The 25,556-nt window shown below is 52.7% G+C and overlaps 2 protein-coding genes across 10 annotated transcripts; both read left to right on the top strand.

Annotated features, from left to right (window-relative positions):
- The first annotated feature begins 406 nt into the window (after positions 1 to 406).
- Positions 407 to 13,662, top strand: SYPL2 (synaptophysin like 2). Its single transcript, NM_001075676.1, is given in 6 exon segments — positions 407 to 625; positions 791 to 865; positions 8,041 to 8,165; positions 9,500 to 9,701; positions 10,631 to 10,822; positions 12,348 to 13,662. Coding segments are annotated over 6 exon segments (795 nt in total). The 5' UTR covers positions 407 to 571; the 3' UTR covers positions 12,495 to 13,662.
- Positions 13,663 to 15,192: 1,530 nt separating this feature from the next.
- On the top strand, positions 15,193 to 25,556 carry ATXN7L2 (ataxin 7 like 2). Of its 9 annotated transcripts, NM_001102255.2 has the most exon segments (11): positions 16,831 to 16,952; positions 18,845 to 18,910; positions 19,814 to 20,024; positions 20,319 to 20,605; positions 21,238 to 21,320; positions 21,603 to 21,856; positions 22,678 to 22,873; positions 23,009 to 23,130; positions 23,605 to 24,400; positions 24,715 to 24,779; positions 25,407 to 25,542. In NM_001102255.2, coding segments are annotated over 10 exon segments (2,169 nt in total). In that variant the 5' UTR covers positions 16,831 to 16,855; the 3' UTR covers positions 24,772 to 24,779; positions 25,407 to 25,542.

Raw genomic sequence — 25,556 nt, 5'->3', positions numbered from 1 at the left:
AGGTTCTACATGTTGAGGAAGAAGAAAGGCACTGAGAAGTTCCAAATCCAGGAAAGTTGGGAAAGATAAACTTGGGAGCCGGTGACTGCCAGCGCCCCGGGCCAGTTCCCCACTTGGGTTGTGGGTCGGGTGGCCGCGGTGTCTCGCTGACCCCTGGAGGTTCTGGCAAAGAACCGGAGCCCCCTCGCGGCCGAACTGCCCGCAGAGGCCACAGGTCCCTTTAAGGAGTCCCGCGGGCAGGGACCCGGGAGCTAAGGGGGCGGGAGGACGGCTTGAGAGCGGGCGCCACGTGACTCGGCTGCCAAGTTGGTTCGCGAGTTTGACAGAAGTTTGAATTGGACTCGGGGGCTTTCTGCAGCCGGCCGGGCAGAGCGGCGGCCGCGGCCTCGGAGAGCGCGAGCAGCAGCGCCCCCCGCGACTCACCCAGCCAGCCTGGATCCCGGGCGGCCGACGGCCGCTCCAGCTCCGGTACCGCCCGCTTCCCGCGCCGCGGGTCAGCAGCCCTCAGCCCCACCACAGTCCCCGCAGCCCCCGCAGCCCCCGCGCCGCGCCCCGGCCCCGCTGCGCCAGCATGTCCTCGACGGAGAGCTCCAGCCGCACCGCGGACAAGTCGCCGCGCCAGCAGGTACTCCCCTCACGCCCCTGAGGCTCCCTCTCGCCTCTCGTCCTCTACCGGGGTGTCGGGCCGACCCTTATTCCTCCCCTTCTCCCGAATGTGAGTGGGAGAAAGAGGGCAGCGCCCTCCCTGGTCCTCCACCGCCCTGACCCCGGGCGGGCTGTGTCTCTGCAGGTGGACCGCCTGCTCGTGGGGCTGCGCTGGCGGCGGCTGGAGGAGCCGCTGGGCTTCATCAAAGTTCTCCAGTGGGTGAGTTGCAGCCCCAGCCGAGGGCTATTTCGGGAGCCTGGGCTGTGACGCTGACCCTAAGCAATGTGGCCGGAGTTGGGGGGTGGGGTGGGGAGGTGCTGCGGCTGGCCGGGCGGAAGGGTGGGGGGCGGCGACAGGTGGGCGGGGGAGGGGTGCGCTGGGGTTGCTTCTCCAGCACTTGGTGGCAGGAGGGTGAGGAACGAGGCATGCGGAGTCCCGGATTCAGTCCTTCTATGTGCAAGGAGCTTTTGCCCAGGGCGCTCACATTTCACCCGGGCGAGAGGACCCGGGTGTAACCTTTCCAGAACTCTGATCCTGCACATACCACTCCTGGGTGGCGGGAGGGGGGAGGAGGACAAGGGGGACGAGGAAAGCTGCGGAGGGCAGAGGAGGGAAGGAGGCAGGCGACGGGTACCATCCTGTCCCCAGACCTGCCAGGGCCTGACTGATCCTGGAGGTGGACTCAAGGGACAGGGTCCTGGCTGGCAGGCCTGCTCTATTGAGATCACGTGTAATCTGCGTTGCTGTAACTGCGGGAGCAAGTGCGTGAATGAATGAATGGATTTCATGGCCCGAGGATGAAATAAAGAAAAGAAAAATAAGACAATAAAAGTCAGCCAAAACGTGCCTTGTAGACTAAGATATGGAGAAGGCAATGGCAACCCACTCCAGTACTCTTGCCTGGAGAATCCCAGGGACGGCGGAGCCTGGTGGGCTGCCGTCTATGGGGTCGCACAGAGTCGGACACGACTGAAGTGACATAGCAGCAGTAGCAGCAACAGACTAAGATAGAACATTGAGCTGGAAAGCTGGGGCCTTAGGATACAGACCTGGACTTGCCTTTTCTATCTACTTGACCTTGGCAAAAATCTCTTCTTTGGGCTTCAGTTTCCAATATTAATCAAATGTTGATCAGACCGTCCCTAGAGTCCCTTTCTGCTCTAAATAGGTTGGCATGCCAGAACATTACCCTGATTAGACTTATTCTGTGGCCTTGAAGAAATCATTTGCCCAGGGCCTCAGTTTCCCTGTAGTGGTATAGGGGAAACACCATCTTCTCCTGCCTGACTGGTACTTTGAGACCTTAGCATGTTCTCTGTCCGTCCCAGTGTATAAATTAGGATCCTGGACAGATGCAGTCACTCTTTCAAATTATAAAGACCTGTCGGGAGCATTTAGCGCACTATCAGAGAAGAGATTTGTTAGACAATCGGCACACCAAATGGTGTGTGAATAACTTAATTAATATGCTTTCAGCACAAAATTCAGCTGGGGAATAAGTTACCATTAATACTGAGGAGGATTGAGTTCTAAAGGGCTTTTAACTCACTGGAGACAGGAGTTAACACTGTGTCACTGATTCGTAAATCGTCCTTTGGATGAGAATCATCAGATCTGGAATTTAGAAGCAATAGTGCATTTGGGGTTATCTTCCCATATCTGACACCCTGACTGGGGCTACAGGCCAGACTGGGGAGCTCCCAAGTGCAAACTCTGGGACCTAGTGGGGACTTTCCACTCTCCCTACTGCCTCAAGAGCATTTGGAATAACTGCTGACTGAGCTCTTTCACCTCTCCTCACTTCCCTGCTCTGACGCACCCCTTGAGTATCTGAGGGGGCCATGGAAGAGTAATCTTAAGGCTCTGTGTGTCTGCTATCCAGAGCTGGGAAGCCATTATGAGCAATCCAGAGGAGCAGAACTGGAAATAAAACAGTACGGTTTTATCATTAAACTAGACAATTGGATCTAAGGGAAATTTGAGAAAGACTGTCAAGGGATGAGGAAAACAATGAGGTTATTAGACCACAGAATCATCCTCCATGGGGGGCGGATTCTGAAAGGCTTCTTTCTTCAACCTTTCTATCCTTTTCCCAAACCTACCCCAGCCAACACCCATAACATTTCTGTAAGGCTGCACAAAGCAATGCCTGGTCTTGTCCACCGTCAGCTCTGATCCCTAAGAGTTAAAACCTGTTTGACTTTTAAGATCCTCAGTTTCTTAGAGAGGAAGTTATGCTTTTCTCTCATAATACTCAATCCAGGAGTCCATGGCTAGGCTCTGAACTCAGCTTTCATTCAAAGGGTAGCTTCATAAAGAGATGCTTTGCTTTTACTGCCAACCTGGTAACCTGAATTCAAAGTGAGTTTCACTTGCCCTGAGTCTCTCCAGGTGAACACAGGTACTGGCCCCAGGAACCAGCACCAAAATGACAGTGAAAATATCATTTGGGACTTTTTGCATATTTCCTGCTTGGAGGGATCAAATACTCCTGTCTCGACAAAGGGAAAAAAACACCACACACAAAGCTTGCAGTTATTGTAATGATAACTGAAAACTCTGTTGTCACTATTACCAAAAAAGCAAAGCTTTTACTGGAATCCTGGTGAGATAAAGTAATGTTATTCTTCTATTAGCGTATCTTTTTAAAATTTTAACATGAACTAATCTCACCTCAATTTCAGTTCTGGGGTCTCACTGAGTCTACACTAAGCTAGGCAAAGAACATGGGCATATACCAATTATTGGAGAACTAGTTTTTCTCAGCTTTCTAGCTATGGAAGCTGGGGTAAGTGATGAAATCTTCATGGGTCTAAGTTTCTTATCTGTAAATGAGGGTAAGATACATCTCATGAGCTCTCTGGAAAGATTACAGAAAGCAATATCTGTAAAGCATTGGAGCATCTGAGAAGACCATGGTGAGCCTGGCAATCCAAGAGGTATTCAGTAAGTATTGGTTCCCAGACCTCTCATTCTCCCTAACTTTCCCCCTTATGCAGACTGTCAGCTAGACTTGTCCTTTGGTAAGATCATTTAGATGTTACTGCCAAATCCCTACTCTGTTCTTGTTCATTAGCTAAGTTGTGTCCAACTCTTTGTGATCCCATGGACTGTATCAAGCGAGGCTTCCCTGTCCTTCACCATCTCCTGGAGTTTGCTCAAACTCATGTCCATTGAATTGGTGATGTAATCCAACCATCCCTACCTCTGTTGCCCCCTTTTTCTCCTTATCCTCCTTCTCCCCTTTAGCCCCCTCTGAGGGTAAGGTATGAATCGCTTGGATTATTCAGTCACTGTTCCAATGAAATGAAAGTGAAAGTTGCTCAGTCGTGTCCAACTCTTTGCAACCCCATGGGTATAGTCCATGGAATTTTCTAGGCCAGAATACTGGAATTGGTAACCTTTCCCTTCTCCAGGGGATCTTCCCAATCCAAGGATCGAACCCAGGTCTCCTGCATTGCAAGCGGATTCTTACAAGGGAAGCCCGCTGTTCCGATAATGTCATATTATGTTTAACTGGGCATGCCCTTGATCAGTAACTCACCTTTGAGGTACCAAAGTCACTTATTTGGCTCTGGGGTCTCGGTAGTGAAAATAAGGTATTTCAATAAATATGGAGAATTCAAAAGCACACCATCAGAGTCTGTAACAACCAATGAGATGATTGTGGGAATAGGCTTTGTGGGAGATCTTGTCTTCCTTGTGCTCTGCGCTAAGTGGAAATGTTAGTGTTCTCAGGACTGACAAAGGTTATCACCAAAAAGCAAGTCAGCACCAAAGTGGAGCCTCATCCTTAAACTAGCAAGGTTATTCTTACATCTTTCCAAAAGAGATGCAGAGGCAGGAGAAAGAGGAAGAGGAGGAGGAGGAGGAGGAGAGTGTGGCCACTGCTGTTCCCAGCAATGCAGGCCCATGAGGAAGAGGGCTAGTTGGTATCAGAGCCCTGGAGATGCCCCTTGTCTCAGGGTCTCCATCCTTCCTTGGCTTCTGTTCTTCATGACCAGCTTGGTGCCTAGTAACAGGGGTGATTACTGGTCTTCTGCACTCTTCCCTGTGGCTCAGTCCCCTGATACAGTTCAGGAAAAAGGCATATCTGGTGCAGAAAGGTGGAAGGAGCTGGGAAAGCATCTTTCTCTGCTCCTGCATCCCAAGGTGCACAGCTACTTCCTCCCTCTTTGCAATCCTCCCTGCACAGACTGGAGATATCTTTTTTCAGCCTTAATAATTCTGTGATCCTGGGTTATGTTTTGGCTTTTATTTGAGCATGACTCCTTTCTGGATGCAAACTCTTGAGAGCAGGTACTGGTCTTATTCATCTTGGATTCTGCAGCGTCTGGCACAAAGTAGATACTCGATAACTCTTTGTTGATTAATGAATGGATGACATAGAAAGAGCAGTGAACCGGTAATCAGGAGTTGTGAATTCTAAGCTTGGCTCTCACATTGGCTAAATGTGACCTTGGGAAAGTCACTTAATCTTTTGGGACTTCAGTTTCCACCTCTATGAAATGAGACTGTTGCGCTTGATAATCTCTGAGATCCTTTTTGCTCTGCTGTTCTGTGAACCTGAGAGATTTTCCCGAGATTCCACCGTCCATTCACTTAATAGCAAACTGTCATCTGTTATCTGACACCTTCTGACTGTGTTGTTCTGATTTAACCATATATTCTGGTTAATAAAATTATATAAGTTGTTTAGAGACTCCTGACTTTCAAAGAATCAGAATAGAAGAGAATACAGTTAATACTAATGTTACTATGGGTGTATTTTGCCCATGGAGGAATCATAAAGCAGGGTTCAGGATTTTTAGAACCTCAAGCCTGTCTTCTGGACACAGCAGAACTTTCTGCAATGATGGAAAAGTTCTATAATCTGTGTGGTTCAGCATGGAACCTACTAGTCACATGTGTCTAGTGAGCACCTGAAATGTGGATAGTGTGACCGAGCCACTGAATCTTAAATGTTATTTAATTTTAATTAATTTAAATGTAAATAGCCACATTTGGCTAATTGCTACCATAGTGGATAGTGAAGCTCTAGGGTACAAGCTCCATGAAGACAGAGATTTTACTTTTCTTTTTTGTTCACTAATAAGTCATATTGCCTAGAACAATGCCTGGGACATAGTAGATGCTCAATAAATGACATCTTTCTGTAGCTGGTCAGGAGTGCCAGTCAAGAGAGTGCTGGTAAAACAGAAGCTCCATAACTAACTGTTCATTGCCCTAGGTGAGAAGTGCCAACTTTTAGGGGGGACCTATACAGAGCCACTCACTAACTGCTAACAGTAAAAATATATCCAACTGTCTGCCCTTCCTAGAATGGTACGTCCTAATTGTGTCCAGTTCTGGACACCAGAAGCTAAGAGGAACAAAGAAACTTCCATGAGGACTCAGAACCACAGAGCTGACAAAAGATTAGAGAATCCTTATGAGGGTGAGCTAGAGGAGTGCCATGGTTATGCCAGGGAGGCCACTTGGAGTATGTAAAGGTAATGATGCAGAGGTTTTGAGTGACTTCCCTTCAGTTCTGTCAAGAAGATGAGCAAACAGGGTTCTACTGTGGCCTCTGTAGTTTAAGTCAGATCAGGAGGTTATTCAGGCACTGGAGAGAGATTATACTATCTCCTTTCCTGGAGGAGTGTTAAGATGGAGACAATTCTTGTTTGTTCGAATTAAACCTCCTAGAAACAGAGAGGTACCCATTATGACCTTTAGAGAGGGGTCAGTGGCTCCAGCCTGGAGAAGATCTGCCAGGCCAGGCGATGCAAGGTGGGGCAGTGGCACCGGACACCACCCATGGCCAGAGCGCAGCTGCTGGCAAACCCAGCCAAGAACACATGGAGAGAGCTACCCTCAGAGTGAGAGAACCACAGAGCTGGAAAGGCCTTGGGATGGCCTGCTCCAAACCTCTCGTTTTACAGATGAGGAAACTGAGATGCCGAGAACAGAATGGCTTGTTAGAGGTTACTGGCTCATTAGTGACAGGACCAGGACTAGGACCCAGATTTCCAGACTCCTAACCCAGTTCTCTTTTCCTTCCACAACACTATCAAGCATTAGCAAGATACCATGCACACAACTCTATTCTATCAACTCTGGATGCAGGGTTGGGATGTGAATTAGCTGTCTTCTAGGTAATTCATGTCTGAGATACTGAATCACAAAGAAACATACAAAAAGTGAACAATTAACAGAGTAAGCTCACTGCTTAACACAAAGGATTATATCATGCACAAGCCAATGGTAAGAACACAGGAAATGGGGCCTCAACAGATGATGTGGGAGAATAAGAAATTCCAATTTCTCACCTTCTTTTCTAACCAAAGTGTGTGTCCCCAGGAAGAAATTAGAAAATTGTAGGATGAGGAAATTCCATTTCACTCAAGATAGGAGGTTTAGTAACATGTGATGAAAGGTGAAGAGGAAAACAATTCAAGTAATCTGAAATGCCTTTGGTTCTCAACACCGAGAAATGGCAGCATCAACAGATTATAAAGTGAAACACCACTGGGGAAATAGCAAAGGCTGATAAGGCAAGTGGAGGATACTTTTCTCTGGGTTTGAGCCAGGACTGCTGGTAACCCAGCCAGCACTGTTGCTGAAGGAAAGGTGCCTTTAGGGGAAGAGAAGTTAGCTGGTGGTACCGTGGGACAGCAGCCCAGCCCCTGCCCCCTTGGTCCCTCTGAAGGCTTGGCAGAAGTGGTCCCCTCCAGCTATATCTCCACTGAGGCAGGAAGTCACTGTAAGTTAGCAAGAAGGTAATGACAAGATTGAATGATGCCTTCAAAGGAGAAATGGAAAGAATTCCATGCATGCCTGATCTCAGTTGGCACAGGGGAATTTCTAGGATGCCTCTCCCTTGGGGAGGAAATTCAAGTGCACCTTTGAGATAGAAGTTTCTAAAGCCTAAATTGCTTTGTGTTAGTCATCATCTTAAGGAGGCTATCTGTGGTCTCCAATGTCACATCCAGTGGGGAGACTTAGAAACTGCCCATTTCTCCCTCTTCATTTCCCTCCCAGGTAGCAGTCAAAGTCAACCCTATGCATTTGGCTATTTGGTCCAGCATCCTGTGCAGTGAACAGAGCACCCTGAGGCTGGGAGACCAGCAGAAGCCATGGGTCCCTGGCCAGAAGGGACTTGATTAAAGGGACTCCTGGGAATGGCTAACCACTCCAGTATTCTTGCCTGGAGATTCCATGGACAGAGGACCCTAGTGGACTATAGTCTGTGGGGTCAAAAAGAGTCAGACATGACTGAGTGACTTTCATTTTCACTTTCACTTGGCCCCATCCCATATCTGTACCTGCTAGGAGTGAGAGGGTGGTTCAGAGGGATAGATCTTGGCCAGTTGAGACCTTTTGACTCTCAATCGGGCTTCACTCTCTCTCAGCTCTTTGCTATTTTCGCCTTCGGGTCCTGCGGCTCCTACAGCGGGGAGACAGGAGCAACAGTTCGCTGCAACAACGAAGCCAAGGATGTGAGCGCCATCATTGTTTCATTCGGCTATCCCTTCAGGTGAGCATGAGCTGATTCTGACCCAGCACATCCTCTCTCATTGCATTGGGAGGACCTGCATGGTCTCTTCCTCCTCCAGAAACCTAAAGACCTTTTGTTGTGTGCCACTCCAGTTTCAAATAGAATTACAAGGCACAGGCCCTTCCTGCCCTTTAGGAATTTCAGACAGGAGAAGGCAATGGCACCCTACTCCAGCACTCTTGCCTGGAAAATCCCACGGACGGAGAATCCTGGTAGGCTGCAGTCCATGGGGTTACTATGAGTCGGACACGACTGAGCGACTTCACTTTCACTTTTCTCTTTCATGCATTGGAGAAGGAAATGGCAACCCACTCCAATGTTCTTGCCTGGAGAATCCCAGGGACTAGGGAGCCTGTTGGGCTGCCGTCTCTGGGTTGCACAGAGTTGGACACGACTGAAGCGACTTAGCAGCAGCAGCAGCAGCCAGAGAAAAATATAAGGGAAACTCAGATAAACCCTTGTTTTAATAATGTTCCAGTCAATGAATAACCAATAGCAGGTAATGACAGCTCCTACAGAAAGAACCCCACTGTGTGGGGTGGAGACTTATAGGAGTCTGGGCTAGTTGGGCAAGTCTCTTCTACCCTCCATAGCCTCCTCCCTGCCTTGAAGGTAAGGAAGGCTTTCAGTACTCAGATCCTAAAGAGCTGAAGGGGGACACTCACCTGTACCACCAGAATACAAGGAGGCACACCTTGACCAGGAGGTAGAAGGGAATACTCTTTCCTGGGTATCTAGGAGCTTAGAGAAGGGGGAGCCCAAGTGTTCAGAGGAGAATAGGGACAGGGCTCACCTCTTCAGAAATTTCTAGTAGCAGCATCCAAGTTAGATCAGCTGTCTCTTGCACATAATAGTGTGTTTGTTTTTGGTCTAATGTAGTCTCACTGGGGGACTTAAAGTCTGAGAACGGGTAATTCCAATCTTAACTTGGGCACAGTGCTTTCCCAGGGGCAGAATGAAGCTGATTCCCCTGATGGTTTGGCTGACAGAAATAGATGAACTATATATATTGTGGTTATGACTTAAAGGGTCCTGGAGATACTTGGGAATACAGGGTCACCATGTCTGGGCAGGATGGATGAATGTGGGGTGGTGGCCGAGCGGGAGGTAGAGTTTGGCCAGAATTCCAGGGAAATTCCTGTCTTGACTCCAAGGTTCCCTCCACAAACTTTCCTCCCTACATGCCCCTCTCGGCTCTGCAAGAGTCCTTGGGCGTTAACCGGAGCAGGACTACCCCTGGGGCAGGGAGGGCCTGCTGCTTGCACAGGGAGAGGATCGCCCTGAGCTCAGGGTTGGCTTCATGCCACCTGCAGGTTGAACCGGGTCCAGTATGAGATGCCCCTCTGTGACGATGAATCCACCTCCAAGACCATGCACCTCATGGGAGACTTCTCTGCCCCCGCCGAGTTCTTCGTGACCCTGGGCATCTTTTCCTTCTTCTACACTATCGCTGCGCTCGTCATCTACCTGCGTTTCCACAAACTCTATACGGAAAATAGGCGCTTCCCACTGGTGGTGAGTGGGCACAGCCAGGAGGGATGGGGTGGGGAGGAGATACTGAGGAAGTGTACATCCTGGGCTGAAGACAAGCATGGCAGCTTTCCTGGGTCCCTGACCCTCGCAGGTGAACCTCCCCAATCTCCCTGGCAGCTCTTTGCTGTTGGTCCCTTTGGGTGCTGGGGCTGCCAGGTCCTTGGGCCTGTAGAAGGCCCACGTCTCAGGGCTGTGTCTACCGACTTCCCATCACTTGCTCTGCTCACAGGAGGCACAACAGCTTCAGGAAGCAGGCTCTGGAGTCAGATTTGCTTGGGTTCAAACCCCAGCAATGTCCCTTACTAGCCATATGCTCTTGACAATTTATTTAACCTCTCTAAATGTCAGTTTCCTTGACTAAAAAATGGAAAGAAAACAATAACTATCTCACTGTTTTGGAAGGATAAAATATCTGGTATAAGAATATCTAGTATATAGTTAGCCTCCATAAGTGCCAGCTATTATTAATACTATTTCCCCTTTGCTTTCTCCTTATCCTAGGCATGCAAGGTGGAAAGGGTGCCTTAGGGGATCCCCACTTATCTCCTGCAGTCTGCCCTAACTCTACCACCAGGTGTAACTGAGCAATGGTGATCAAAGCAAAGGCTGGGGCAGGGGAACGTGGTGCGTTTAGGCTGCTTGGGCTTGGGGATGACACTGACCAATGGATGACTTGTTCCCTGACCTCAGTTCTGAGGGCATGGGCAAGGGTAGCCCTGGCTGGCAGGATTCTCTTGATGGCAGATTCCCCAGAATGATCTAGGCTCCCTGAGCCTCCAGGTGTCAGGTAGGATGGGAAGAGGCAGCTGTCCTGGGACCCCAGGATCACAGTGCGTTAGGGCAAGAGGAAAAGAAGTGCAGAATCATGGATTCCTTTCTGACTGTATTTCCTGTCCCTCTGCTCCTCCCAGGACTTCTGTGTGACTGTCTCCTTCACCTTTTTTTGGCTGGTAGCTGCAGCTGCCTGGGGCAAGGGCCTGACTGATGTCAAGGGGGCCACACGGCCATCCAGCCTGACCGCCGCCATGTCTGTGTGCCATGGAGAGGAAGCAGTGTGCAGTGCCGGGGCCACACCCTCCATGGGACTGGCCAACATCTCCGTGGTGAGAGTTGTGGCCACTGATGGGGTGTGGGGGAGGCAGCACTGTCCCTGATGCCCAGGCCAGTCACAGCAGTAGGGGCTGAGAAGAACAGGGAGGGTGTCCTCACAGCTGGTATCCCCAGCACCTGCAACCAGCACATCCCCTCTGCTTCACGCTGGCTGCTGGCCTCTGGCTGACCCCAAGGGACATTTGGGAAGGGCCACTCAACCTCCCATTTCTTCCCTCTTCTGCCCTCTGCCTCCCATTTCCCTCCATTCTCCCCACCTCCTGGCATGCTCGTTGAGACCACCTCCCACTCCTCCTGTCTCTTTATGTGTATGTGTGTGCACACAGATGAGCACATGAAGAGGGCGCCTAGGGCTGTGGTGGGGCTCAAAGCTGGGAGCTGACCCAGAGTGCATGAGAAGGAGCTCCAGGCTGGACAAGAGTTTTGGGCAGTGGTGGGTCCAGCTGGTATGCATGTATTGGCCACCTTAGTTAGAACATCAAAATATCTCTATATCAGTTGGTAGATAGCTGAGGCCTTGAGTTTTGCAAATGTACCCCTGTCATCTCAGCCACCTCAGCCCTGCCCTGGAAAGCTTTGGCTTAAACATCCCCAGATAGAAACCTGGGTTCAATCCCTGGGTTTGGAAGATCCCCTGGAGAAGGGAAAGGCTACCTACTCCAGTATTCTGGCCTGGAGAATTCCATGGACTGTATATCTATGGGGTCGCAGAGTCGGACACGACTGAGAGACTTTTACTTAGGGAAATCTCTCCCTGAAAATGGTCAAAACATCTCCAAAGCCCAGTAACTGAAAGGTTTAATGGCTGGTACACCAGGGAGCTTTCTAGACCTTGCTGGAATTTTGATGATAGGTTCCACCTCCCTGCACCCCCCCCCAAGACTGTACTGTAAAAATGTTCACGTACAGTGAAGTTGAAAGAATTTTTACAATGAACACCCACACACTAATCAACTAGACTGTACCATTAACATTTTACTAGACTTGCTTTATCACATATCTATCTGCCTCTGTTCATCTATCAATCCATCTTATTGTTAATGCATTTCAAAGTTAATTGCAGACATCTGTACACCTCCCCTAAATACTTCCTGCTGATAGTTTTTTAAGTATTTTGAGTAAATATTTGGATAGAGCCAGCTGGGTGGCTGCCCTAGGAAAGGAGCACCTTGGACAGCTCTGGCCCCGCCCACCCCAGGAGGCCCCAAGGATGCTGGGCGAGGCACCATGAGAGCCCTTGCTCTTTGCTCTGCTTTGCATGATGCTCCACTCCAGGAATCACATTCTCCCAGCGACCAAGCCACAATTTGGGTGCATGCTGCAGACAGAGTTAGATACCTTCATCAGAGAGCTCCTTAATGGGTGATGGCCCTAAACCGTGCTCCTCTGTCTTTCAGTCTTTCTAACCCTCTGTGCCTCCCTCCCTCAACCTCATGCAGGCATCCCTCCTCCCTGTTCCCACAATGCCTTCCTTCCTATTCTCACGACCTCCCTCCTCCCCCTACCATGTCTTTGCAGCTCTTCGGCTTTATCAACTTCTTCCTGTGGGCCGGGAACTGTTGGTTTGTGTTCAAGGAGACCCCGTGGCATGGGCAGGGCCAGGACCAGGGTCAGGGCACCAGCCCGGAGAGCGCAGCTGAGCAGGGAGCGGTGGAGAAGCAGTAAGCAGCCCCCAGCTACTCCCGAACAGAACAGCACAGAACAGCACCTCTTCAACCACCTCCGGCTTCCAGGACCTCCCTCTTCCTTCTCCTCCAACTTCCCTCCCCCATCATTCTGGGCTTTGAGACGTCTTCACTGATGGGCAGGCACCAGCTGTTGGAAACCTGGGCAGCCCTCCCAGTGCCTTCCTATCCGTCCTCTTCCTGGAGTCCCAGATGGCAGGAGCTCAGCGCTTCTTGTCTACTGCCTGGACCCAGGCATCTTCCTTGGGGTCTTACATGTACCCTCACAGCCTCTGAGAACCAGCCTCTGCTGCAGGCAAGGGCTGGGGTCAGGAGACCTGAGACTGGTTCCTTGCTGCCACTTCTATCGATCTGTCCAGCTTCAATAAATGTGGGGGGAGGGGAAATTGGTTGGCAGCCTTCTCCCTGCTCTCTTGCATGGAGTGCCCACCAGTGGTTTAGTGACCTCTCTTCAGTGGCTGTCATCAAGGCCCCATGTCTGCACTGACCTGACATCAGTCTGAGCTCAGTATGTTCCCCACTCACTCCTCTGGCCCCTGTTTGCCCACAGAGTCCATCATGTTTGAACCCAGGAGGCTGACTTGCCTAGAAAACAGCCTTCCAGAGGGTCCCAATTGCAACTGAGTTGCAACTTGAACAAACAGTAGCCAGGAAACTTGCTGGGATATCAGTTTTTTCTATTCCTTTAGTTCTCCCACCCCTCCCTGCTGGGGCACTTTCCACCAATACTCTCAACTCCTACTTGCCCTAGAAACTCTACCTTTCTCCCTGTCCCCCTTCTTGGGCTTGTCTTACACTTGGGACACAAGATGAGGGGGTGAGGAGGCTCTCTGTTTCAGCCCTCCCCACCTCCTGCCTCTCTGTCCAGCTCCTTTCCCCAGCCTCTTGGATCTGAAGCATTCAAGATCCCTTTCTGAGTCTGTTCAGGCCTTCCTTTCATTCCTGTGGGGTCAGCTAGGGGCTCTGGAAGGAGGAAAAAGGACCATCACGAGTCTAAGCTGCCCCAGAGCCCCGGGACATGGATGGATGGGCCCACTTCCCCTTCACTCTCTTCTTTTTTTTCTCCTCCCTGCTCCTTCTCTGGACGCTGGTTCACATTTCTCCTTCTCACCTTTATGAAAGAATATGCCCTCTCACTTTGTCCTCCATTCCTCCTCTGTCTCCTCATTTTTTTCCAGGCTCTATCCCCGCACCCCTCACCCCCACCTCAGTCCAGGGCAGGCCGATGCTATTGGTGCTTCTTCACTTCGGGACCCAGTTCCATATTTGTCCTTGGTGTGTCTCCTCTTCCTGACACCTCCTTCAGTCCCTCTCTGGACCCCAGGGCCCAGGAGTCACTGCTGACTGGATAAGGGCCACCTGCCTCCCATGCCACTCAAAACGTTTCAGTCTGCCCTGGCCATAGAGCTGCCCAGGGAAGAAGGACAAAGGCAGATCCAGCCATTTTCCAAACCAGTGCCAGTTAGCCCATTTGTCATCCCAAAGGTGGGTGTGTCCTGTGCCAGTTTCTCCTCAGGACTGAGTCAACCCCTCCCACCTCCTCACCTTCCTCAGCACCCTCCACAGTAACATGTGCATTACTGGGGAACCCGGGTGGCAGGACCTTTGACTTTGGGCCAATCTTTTGGGTCAGAGTTTCCCCGCTTGATAGGGGAGTGTGAGATTTATATCTTCAAATGCCCCAGAGTCCTTCAGTGAAAAATTAGGTATTTTGTTTTTTTAGCTTTCGGGGAGAGGATTTGAGGAGGGAAGCTGGGAGATGGGGATGAGGGTGTTTCTAAGTCTGAACCTCTCTCTGTCCTGAGCTGTCCCTGTGATTACTCAAGGACAAGGTGGGACAGCTTTGCCTGCAGCTCCAGAGCCTCAGAGAACAAAGGGGTTCCTTCATGGTTCTTCAGGTTGGCCCCTGTGAGGGTCTGTGCGCAGCTTCTACTGGAACTATGTTTCATTCTGTGTACGTATTTATAATTCATCTGAAATGTGATGGATAAAGTGTTCTCATTTGGGGGGCCTAAGTTACTAATTGGCCCTTCAGCTAGGGAAAGGGGGTGGGTAGGTATACACTCCTACCAAGGACTCCTAGCCCAGAGCTCTCCCTTGGGCCAAGAAGGCTCTTTTATCCTCTTCAAGTGGCTGGCTTGTTCTCAGCCAGAAGAGCCTTGATCTAGGCTATGGCCTCTCTCTTCATGGCCATCCTAAAAGGAAAGGCTGCTTCACCTCATTACTTTTAGAGGGCTGGACTGTCCTCAGAGGACTCATGTTCCCTCCAACCAGGGCTGGCATCACCACTTTGCCTAGTGGGGCCTGAGGTAGGACAAGGTGTCTGGTTTCTCCAGCTGCCGGGAGGAAGCCAGCTGGCAGGGCACTTGCCTTTGCCCTAGTAAATTCTGACCCTGCCAGGATGCCCACCTTGGACCTTTTCTGAACACGAGTTCCCTCCACTATTATGGTCGTAGATGTCCTTCTTCTGGGATTGCAGATCAGGGGTGGGGGGAGAATGTTGCATGTTATTTTCTGGTGCTTGTCATTATACATATGAATAAACAGTGCTTCAAGCATTTGCCATGAAGGAGCCAAGAATGTAGCCCTTATGGGGATTTTTTTTCCTCCTCCCCTTGCTTTAAGTTCTTGGACAAATATCAGCATTTTCAACCAAAACATCATTCTACTCCTCTCCACTCTGCACTCCCAGCGATAAGAGTCTGAAGGCTGAGTTGTTCCTGGCAGACCCCAGCCTGGTGACATCTCCTCAATCCAAAGTAACTGAAATTCATTAATAAATTTAGAGCAAACTCAAAAGGCAGGAGATAGTGGCTTCCACAATGCTGTTTCCATTTGTGCTCTCCTACCATTTGTGACCTAATCTAGCTTCCTGTCAGGAGTTGAGGGCCTTATGCATTGCCCTCTTAACCTTACAAACTTGCACCTCTATGCCCCTTCTGACAGACAGTTATAGGCTTCATTTATAGTCCCTTGAAAAATACACTTGGGCACAAAATTATGCTCAATGTCACCAGATTTGCCAATCTCCTAGGAATCATCTATGGCTTTCAGGTTAAGAAGCTCTACCATCAGAGATCATCCTTGAAGTACTTTAACATTCCTTGGGTGAAAATGAGAAGACGCTCAGAGGTCTTGAAGTCACAGACCTTGACTTCTTTGCCTCCAGTTTGGTTTCCCCTGAGATGAAAGAATGAATACGGGGTGAGGTGTAAGGGAAAAGAGAATTAGGATCTCTTTTCCGATGTGATGGGGTAGGGGACAGGCTTTTGTGTCTTGAGTGTATGAAGGTGAGAAAGAACGTTATCAGCTGAGGAGAAAGATGTGGGTGATTAAGGTATTAATATTTTCTAGGCCTTAGCAAGGAAAATAACAGATCTGATGAGAAATCACCCTATGATGAAGCTCTGGTAGCAGCCCTGCCAGCACAGAAAATATTCGTTAGAAAAAGAAGCCAAAGTGATGGATGGAGTCGGGGTCCAACCAGGATTTGGGAAGAGGCGATACAGGGTATCGATCATCGATCGCAGTTATCAGAAGGGGAGAGACGCATCACCAGAGATGCTGCAAACACCAGCAGCCTCGGGGCTACCCCAGTTCCGGGGCTGGCTCTGGCTCACAGATAGCCTTCTGTCATCCTGACAGGTGATCGTGGTCAGCTCAGCTAGGTCCTACCAAATCCAGAAAACGCTATTCCAACCCTCTGCTCTGCATCAGGGCAGCGTGGGTTTCCCACAAAGACACACCAGAGTTGAGGATTCTCCCCCACTCCAACCCCTGTGTCCTTCAGCACATCCTACAGACCCCCTCCCTTTGCCCTTCTGATTCATAGCGCCCACCTCCCTGCACCTACCCTATTCGATCTACAGGGAAGCGAAGTCGATCGTGGCCGCCAGCCCGAGAAGGGGAGCCAGCCAGCTGGCGGAGGCACGGCTTAAAGGGGCATCTTGGGCAGAGAGGTTTGGGACTGGGGTCTGTGTGCAGTGAGTTTAAGAGAGGGGCTGGTAGCAGAAAGAATGTGTTCACAAGGGTTAAGAGAGGAGGTCCTGAGGCTTTGGTCTCTTTCTCCCCCCGCAATCATGCATTTTGGAGGGGCTCTCGCGGCAAGTTCAGTAGGCAACAGCACCACCTAGCTGACTACATTTCCCAGAAGGCTATGTGGGCGAGAGACTGAGAGCCAGACGAATAGTGCTGCACTTGCGCAACTGAGCTGGAAAGGTGGGAGGGAGAGGGGAGGCGTGCCCGCGGCGGGGATGAGGGGAGGGGGCCGCGCGGCGGCGGCGCCTGGGCGGGCGCGCGTCCGCGGCGGTGATGGCGGTGCGTGAACGCGCGGCGGCAGCAATGGCCGCTCTGGAGCGGCGGGTGCCGAGTCTCGATGACTTCGCGGGACAGAGCTGGAGCTCGTGGGTGGAGCGGGCCGATCTGCCCGCGGCCGATGGTGAGTGAAGCTCCCCTAGAGTCTGAAGACCCCATCCCTGTCTCCCCTCCCCCGCTCCGGGCCCCCGCGAGCAGAGGGGAGCTGCCGACGGGAGCCGCCGTCCGGCTCCCCGGCCCCCCAAACAAAGGACCCGCCGGGTCCTAGTGCCCGCCTTCTCCGCCACCTTCGCGCCTCCGGGTCCTAGCGCCGGCTCTCCGCCAGCAGCCCACCCTGCCCACCTCTGTCTCTGCCGTCGCCCAGTACCTGCCCCTACATCTGCTTTCCTTTATGTTTCTAATTGCCTGCTGTCCTCCAGCTTCCGCCCCTCCTGCACCTGCCTCGGGCTTTCCCCATCCGCAACAGTCCTCTCCACGTGTTTCCCACGCACCCCACTTCTGTGCCCCCCTCCCAACCCCCCTTGTTCCGTCGCCTTCTGCCCCACACCTTCTGCTCCTTTTCGGCGTTTGCCTGTCGACTGCAGTGCCACTGGACCCCCGCCTCCTCCGCATTAGTTCATCGGTCCATCCATCTATCCATCCTCCCTTCCTCCCTCCTTCTGTCCATCCATCCATGCCTCCAACCCCTCGTCCTTTCCCGGGCCTCTTGCCCTACCTCCCGGGCTCTCTCCCCTGACACCCACCTTCTCTAGGCCCCTGAGTGCTTTTGGTGGAGCAGGCTGACAGCCCCTTTCCTGATCTTTGTCTCCTGGGCCCCAGGGGGCATCTGGCCTCGTGGTCTTTGGGGTGACAGCAGGCATCACGCCCCTGAAGAAGTTTGCAAGTGAGAAGAGGTGGAGGAGGAGACCACATGGAGCCGTCTCTGATGACACTTGTTCTCTTCTGAGACATCCAACTCCCAGCTCAGTTCTGTCCATTACTGCATTTTAACCGACTTCAGAGTGGGGGCTGCCCCTTGTCTCTTGCATACCTAACCCACCCCCCCCCTCACAGCTGTAGATTATATAAGACTCTCAGTATTCTCATTCTAGAAAGGGGCAAGTCTGTTAGTAGGTGTCAGAAGCAGACCTAAGTGGGAGCCTCAGGCCACCCTAGAACTGCCCCATGCTGGGTGGGCAAGGATGGGGCCATTGTCAGGGTCTGGGTGCATTGAGAACCGGAAATGGAATCAGACGGGTTTGGTGACTCAGAATTGATTTTTTTTTTCCAAGGGACAGGGAGGGGGCGTAGAGGAGGGAGGGGAGAGCAGTAAGGTAGGGGGATGGGGAAAGAGCTGCTTTGCATAGCTAAGATGTTTTTGTCATCAACCCAGAAACTGAGGTACAAGGGCAACCCTTGCCCAAACCCCCTTAAGAGGAAGAGGGTTTTCGTAGCTGACCAAGGGGACTTTGAAGATGCTGAAGGGCCCCAAGATAGCAGTTTCTCTGCTGTATGGCCATCCTGTCAGTGCAGGACCTGAGTAACTGGGTGTAACTTTCACAATGGCATGGCAACCCAAGTGAAACAAAATTGAGGTTGGGGACCTGGGAGAGTATCTGTTTGGGATGCCACAAAAAAGCAGAAAGAACACATCTGAGAAATGTCAAGGAGGGCCTCAGGGATCTGTAGTAAAATAAGTGAAGGACTGTTCCCCATTTACATGGGGAAGCAGGCCCAGAAAAGAGATAAGTACCCACAGTCACCCAACTAGTCAGCAGTGGGATCCTGAACTGCACCTTGGAGTAAAGGAGCCACACGAAAGGATCCTCGAGGTGGAGCCAGCTTATTCCAGAGGCAGCAGGTGAAGGAAGAATGACCACTTGAGAAAGATCCACTGAATGGTTCTCTGGGTGGTCCTGAGCACCGGGTGCTTGTCAAGAGGCAGGGGCTTCCTCCTGCTTGGCCACAGCACCTGGTCGGGTTGGAGATGGGCGTCTGGGATGGGAGTGGTCCTTCTGAGCTGTGTTTCTCCTCCAGGGGCTGAGTTGGAGGAGAGTAACAAAAACCCGAAGAAGTTGGATGCCATGACCCTCATTAAAGAAGGTGGGAGTCGGCACACATTAGGGCTGGGGCCCAGGGCAGACAGGACCACCTTTCCTTCTTCTACCACCACCTAGGAGGTGGCTGCAGCCGGTGAAGCAGCCAGTCTGGGCATTCTCACTTTGATAGGTCTGAGTCAGCCTCTTCCTCTGGCTCCTGTGACTTACTGAGGGAGATCCTAATCATTGGTGTTTGGTGCTCTCTCACCTGAAAGCTTGCATTCTTAGGGATTGGTTAGATTGAACTCTGGAAGCATCCATCATAAAGCCTGTTATATCAGCTGGGAGGGGAAGTGTCATCTGAGTGGTGGGTGGGTCTCTTCTCTGATCTTACAGGGAAACACTGGCATCCCCAGCCCCAGTGATAAGGGCTTCTGTCGTTGCAGACATGTCCATCTTCGGGCACTGCCCTGCCCATGACGACTTCTATTTGGTTGTATGTAACCATTGCAGCCAAGTGGTGAAGCCTCAAGCTTTCCAGAAGCACTGCGGTGAGGGGAGCCCTAGGGAGGAGATAGAGGGAACAGGGGAAGGTGGAACTTGGAACTCTGAGGACAGGGCCAGTTGGGAGGTCACGTGGGTAATGGAGGGAGGCTTTGTGAATAGGAAGGTGGGGTGGGGTGGAGCTTCAGACATTGTGGTTGGTTGGGATTATTGTTGAAGCAAACTTCTAGCATCTGGTGGAGTAAAGTTCTAGCATCTGGGAAGAGCTAAGAGGTTCAGGAAGCAGAGTCCTAGAATTTTCAGTCTTGAAGGTGCAGATTCAAAGGGGAAGGAGGCAAATCTAAAACCTAACATTCGGAAACTGCAGATTCTCTATCATAAATCTGTGAGCAGGGTTAGGAGGATGAGGCAGGAGGCAGTTAATAGCACTCACCTCGATTGCTCTCTCCTCCTCCTGCGACAGAAAGAAGACATGGGCCCCTCAGCAAGCTCTACACCCGGGCCCCACCTCCACCTCCAGCCCCTGCCAGCTCTCAGAAATGCCATGTAGTGAATGGGCAGGGCCCTGCTTGTAGGGGCCCAGGTTCTACCAAAACCTCCTCCAGGGAGAAGGGCCAGGGGTCTCGCAGCCGTGGCCATCAGCCTCCTGAGAAGACCCAGAAGGACAACCTCTGGTAAGGAAAGGCTGGAGACTCCCTGAAACAAGCCCTGACCACACAGCCCAAGGAGGGGTTGACACAAATGGAAGCAGCCATGGGGCGATGGGCACTGCTCATGGTGGGAGGGAGCCAGCTGTCTCTGCAGCTCCCTTCCGCTTGCTCCAGGGAATATGGGATTCCCTTGTCCCGAGTTCTGCACCCCTGCAGGAGCCCACCCAAATTCCGGGAAAGGAGATGGTCCTGGGCTAGAATCCGGGGCCCAGACCCAGCCTCCCTACCTCCCAGCCTACACCGTCTCTCCACGTATAGCCTTTTCGTGCCTGTGGTGAATCTGGAGAAGATGTCCAGTCTTCCGAAGCCCGATGGACATGGAATCAGGGTGGCCCCGCCCTCTGCTTTCCTCAGCCAGCCAGGTGGCCTCACCAAGGACTCCCCTGGAAAAAATCCCATGGCATCCCCTTCTAAAGAACTTCCTGGCAGAGAGAGCATCGAGATAGCCCCCAGCGAGGGTCCCAGTCACCGGACTGAAGGCAGCCCTTCTGAAAAGGAGCCTGGTGGGGCCAAGCTGCCCCCTAAAACCCACCGCAAGATGGCTCGTGAGTAGTCATGGTCTTGGGGGTCAGGAAGGTAGAGTGGGGACTCCTTTGGACAACTTTGTCCTTGGGTCTGATGGAGAGGGGGTCAGTGAAGAGGGAGCTTGGCCATCACAGATTGCTGGGGTACAGGGACCCCTGGTCATCCCTTGACACGGGCACTCACTCGACCTGCTTGCTTTCTTGGAAGATTCTCTTCAGTCCAGCTGTCCTGATTAAGGCTGTGGGAGCCTGTGCCCAAGGGTGAAGGTATTGTTCCTCACCCTGGGCTATGGACCTTTATCTTTTTTCTCACCTAGATCCAGGGCACCAGAAACCTCCCATAGCTGGTTTCCCTGGCATTCCAGATGCCTGTGGCTGCTCCTGTTTCTTGGTATATGTTGCTCTTTTTGGGGCTTGGAGCCCCTCAAAGGATTCTTGGGCTGGTAATGGGGACGGGATGGTTCTTATGCCCAGCAGAATGCTGCTGATGTCCAGAGGAGTTTGTCTGGAAGGCTACAGCCGCAGACTTGAGAGCCAGAGGCTTTCCTGCCTTAGGCCTAGCTCTTCCCAGGCCTTTGGCATGAAGATGCCAGACCTTCCCCTGGGCCTCCTCTAAGTGGCTGTGGGGTTCACGGGACCTGCTTTCCCCACAGGGAAGGAGTGCGACCTCAACAGGCAGTGTGGGGTAATAAATCCAGAGACCAAAAAGATCTGTACCCGCCTTCTCACCTGCAAGGTAAGCTCTACTCCCTCTGCCTGGTGAGGGAGAACATGGACCCTGGGAAGGGAGAGGAAGTGCGATCTTATCCAAGGTCCAACTCAAGGGATGGGGATTAAGCCCAGACCAGGGATGGGGAGAAGGGGCTGCCCCAGTGGGCCCAAGGTAGGGACAGCAGGCAGGGGGGTGGCTCCCAGATCCCCCCCTAATCTGTCTGCTTGCCTAAGCCAGAACACACTGCTTCCCCTTCCCCTGCTCAGCTCACACCCCCTCCCCACCCTCCACCCTGCTGTGTTCTAGATCCACTCGGTGCACCAGCGCCGGGAGGTCCAGGGCCGAGCCAAGGACTTTGACGTGCTGGTGGCAGAGCTGAAGGCCAATTCCCGCAAAGGGGAGTCTCCCAAGGAGAAGAGCCCAGGGCGCAAGGAGGCAGCTCTCGAGCGCCCCTCCCAGGAGCCCCCCGCCTCAGTCCAACTTGTGGCAGCAGCAGCTGCTCCCAGCGGCGCCTTCTCTGCTCGTGCCAAGCCGACCTACCCCTACTGTGCACTGCCCAGGTAGGTCCAGGAGCCAGCACCCATCTGACCTGGGGACGCTTGGCCCCAAACCGTCAGGGACCCCTGGAGACAGGCCCCGGGGTGTCCTGGAAAATGCTGCTCACTCCACCCTGATGTGGGGGAGGAGACCTGGCAGTGATGTGGAAGCAGGTGATTCCCCCGCTGCTAACCTGGCATACTGCAATACCCCTGCCTCTCTGTAGCGATCCAACACCCAGGATAAAAACACTCTCCCAGCTGCTCCCACCAGGCGAAAAGTCGTCATCGGGGAGCCAGAAGGGTCAGGGTCCTGGGTGAGGCAGTCCTTCTGTGTATTTATTCACTGGCCCCTTCGTGTGCAGAGGCTGCGCTGGACCTGGGGGAGAGCCTGCCTTGCTGAAGGAGACACACACCCATCTCTGCCTGTAACACGAGGGGCAGACACGAAACACAGGCTCAGCTCACAGAGAGGCTCACAGGAATATGTGATGCAAGAAGGGGGTTGAGAAAATTGACTGGGTTGACCCGAGCTGAGTGCAGTTACACTCAGAAGATTTTCTGGAGGAGGCGAATCTGGAGCAGACTTTCCCCCCGAGGATGCAGGGCCTGGAAAGTGAAGGGGCTGGGGAGAGAATCCCTTGGGAGCTGTGGCCCCTGATCTTTCTGGCTCTTGACTCTCTGAGCTCTGCTGTCCCCTCCCTCCCTGGCCCCCTTCCTCTTTGTCTGATGGCCCACAGGGTGTCTGCCCTGGCTTTTTGAGCTTGGTGGGTTCAGAGACAACCCACCCCCGCCCCCGACCCACGTCTATCACATTGCTCTCACATCCCCTTTGGCCCTTCCAGGTCCCGGGCTTCCTCTGAGAGTGAGTTGGATGATGAAGGCCCTTGTGGTGATGGGGATCCAGGCCTGTTCCCCTTCCCCCTGCCCCGGGGTGGGGCCCAGGCCTCCAGTGAGGAGAGTGAGGAGGAGGGGACATCTGATGAACTCCACCTCCCCACTGACTGCCATTATGCAAACCGGCCTCCTCGGCCACAGGCGGTAAGGACCCAGGGGGCTGGGGGTGAAGGGGCAGCCCTCCTGGCCCAGAGTGTGGGAAGGAGGTCCGATTCTGTGTGAAGGTACCCTCCCTGTATTTCAGGCACCGGTAACCATGTACCTTCCTTCTGCCTCCAGTTCTGCACCTTTGGGAGCCGGCTGGTGAGTCCAGGATGCTACGTGTTTAGCCGCCGGCTGGACCGGTTCTGCTCGGCCCTGAGCTCCATGCTGGAACGGCACCTCAGCTCCCACATGTGGAAGTGAGTCTCTCGGCCCCAGAACTTCCCTCCCTGGGTCCCAGGCACTCATGGGCTTCAGAAGCCCTAATTCTTCACACATACCTAGAGACGTGGCTTGGCTATTGGCCAGGAAACCCCCAAGTAGGATGAAGAGGAAGTGGGGAAACTTGGTGGCCTGGAGCTAGGCTAAGGTCGGGCATGAATGGGTCGTCTGGGGGTGGATCTTAACTCTTACCAGTACCTTTTAGGTAAGTAGGGATAGGGGATGGCTAACCTGAGATTTACAGTGAGATTCTTAAAGCATCTATATATTAGTTCCATCTCTGTCTGTCCCTGGGCCTTCTTCGTGTTCCTCAGTTCCAGCATCTCCCAGAAGATGGCAGCACCACCAGGGTTTCTGGGCCATTTCTCCATGGGGCGGAAAGGCTGTTGTATATTGGTAGGGATGCCCTCTGGCTTGTTTGGCATCACAGTGGGGCTCTCTTTTTGCCACAGGAAGATCCCACCGGCGGCTGAGCCTCCATCCCACCTTGTCAGCTCCCTCCCATCTGCTCCCCTGAGTCCATCCCCTACGGGCAGCAGCCCTCGCCTTCCAGGCCCACCTCCCAGACCCACCTGCCCCGCCTCCACGCCCCCCACCAAGGACAGCCTTGTCCCCAGCTACCCTGCAGGCTCCCCCAACGTGGCAGCCGCCTGTAGTCAGGCGGAGTGCATAGGCGGGAGCCAGGCCATCACCTCACCACTGCCTGCCAACACGCCATCCCCGTCGTTCAGCAAGCTCCCACCTTCCAAGGCCAGCAAGTCGTCCAAAGGCAAGGACAGGCTTGAGGTGGAGGCTCCTTCTCGAAAGCGAAAGTTATCGCCCGGCCCCACCACTTTCAAACGGACTTGCATCCTGGAGCCCACTGGAAAAGGCAAGCCCTCTGGATGCCGGGGCCTCACAGCCAAGACTAAACCTGCTCTGGGCCTGGGGCTTAATGGGACGGTGGGGCCAAGAGTGAAGAGGGCAGGGCCTCTGGACTGTCGGGGTTCCCCTCATCAGCCCCCCACGCCAGTCAAGGCCTCTCAGCTGGACAGCCAGGGGGTGGCTGGACATGCGGCCAAGGCCCTGCCGACCAACTGCCTCTCTGAGGAGGAGGTAGCCAAGAAGCGGAAAAACCTGGCCACTTACTGCCGGCCAGTGAAGGCCAAGCACTGCCAGGCCGGTGCCCCTGCTGACGCGGCCTGCTCTGTGCGCCGCAAGAAGCCGGGTCCGGCCCTGGCCTTTGAGGAGAAGTGTTCTACACTGCAGGTACCAGCCCGGCTCCCTGAAGATCGGGGGCGGGAAAGGGTCAGGATGGATGAGGTTGGCGTGCCCAGCAGGAACCTGACAGAAAGAGGTGCCTAAGTAAAAAATTTGTGCAGGGAGGGGAAGACTGGGGAAGCTGAGAGTTCCTGGGCCATCTTCTCTAGGAAGAGGTGACCCCAGCTCTTGCTTGATGGGCCTTCCCCTTCCCCAGCCCTGTCTCTTGGGCTAAGGAGATGTTGCCTCTGCCTCTCCCCCTTCCCCAACTTTTGCTTTAATTAAAGGGCCACTATCTGAATTGGCTGTGGCCCTCACTCCAGGAACTGGAGCTACCTCTGTTCCCTGAAGGAAAGGAAGTTGGACTCCATGAGCTCTGATAAGAAAGGTTTGGGCAGTGGGGTTGAGCTGGGGTCCCAGAGCTGTGGCCTAACACACTGGGCACAGGGTGGGTGGGCTGGTCTTGTTCGTTGGTTTTGTGTTCGGGCATTAGGGCCTGAAAGGGCAGGGACACCACCCAAGGTCCCCATATGCATGACTGCCCACCTTGCACATGTATCCACTGCCAGGTTTTCAGGTGTCAGGCAAACTCTTCAGGGTTTCCAGTAAAGCCAGCAGCCAGATTTATTTGCCTCTTCTGATGGGAGCCCTGAAGTAGCATGCTCTGAGCTTTACATATGATCTTAGCCAGGAAGGATGAATTGGGTGGGAAGAGGGGATGCCATCCTGGTTTAGGCACTGACCAGGTGCATCCCAACACATTTGGCACCCATATGAGAGTAATAATAAGTTGACAGTTGCCCAGGGTTTGAGTGTGTTTGTGTCCCCCACTTGCATGGGTGATCTCCAGACTGCCTCTGCTGGGCAGGCATTTATCCTCCCCCATGCCTAGCTTTATGCAAGACCAGCAGGAGGAAGTGGAACCTTAGCTTTTATGGCCCACATAGTTCACTGGATAGGAGGACAGGTAGACCCCCTAGCCTGACCCTGTCTCTTGCCTCTTGTCTTCCTGCAGTCAAAAGCCCATTAACGAGAAAGTGCCTGCCCACTGCAATGGAGCCGCCAGCACCTCCTCCCCTCCAGATCCGGGCCCCAGGCTGCTGCCGCTTTTTATAACTTTATATTATTTTTTTTAAGAAAAAAAAAAAAAACCTCTTTAAAATAC

The sequence above is a fragment of the Bos taurus genome, chromosome 3, assembly GCF_002263795.3.
Source record: "Bos taurus isolate L1 Dominette 01449 registration number 42190680 breed Hereford chromosome 3, ARS-UCD2.0, whole genome shotgun sequence".
Lineage (NCBI taxonomy): Eukaryota > Metazoa > Chordata > Mammalia > Artiodactyla > Bovidae > Bos > Bos taurus.
This window is presented reverse-complemented; position numbering and strand designations above follow the sequence as displayed.

Excerpts from the sequence above, each read along its gene's own strand:
- ATXN7L2 (XM_059884834.1), top strand. The coding sequence starts at position 18,706 with ATGGTTCTCTGGGTGGTCCTGAGCACCGGGTGCTTGTCAAGAGGCAGG. Across the intron at positions 20,606-21,237 it reads AACCCACCGCAAGATGGCTC|GGAAGGAGTGCGACCTCAAC; the intron begins GTGAGTAGTCAT and ends CTTTCCCCACAG. Across the intron at positions 21,321-21,602 it reads CCCGCCTTCTCACCTGCAAG|ATCCACTCGGTGCACCAGCG; the intron begins GTAAGCTCTACT and ends GCTGTGTTCTAG.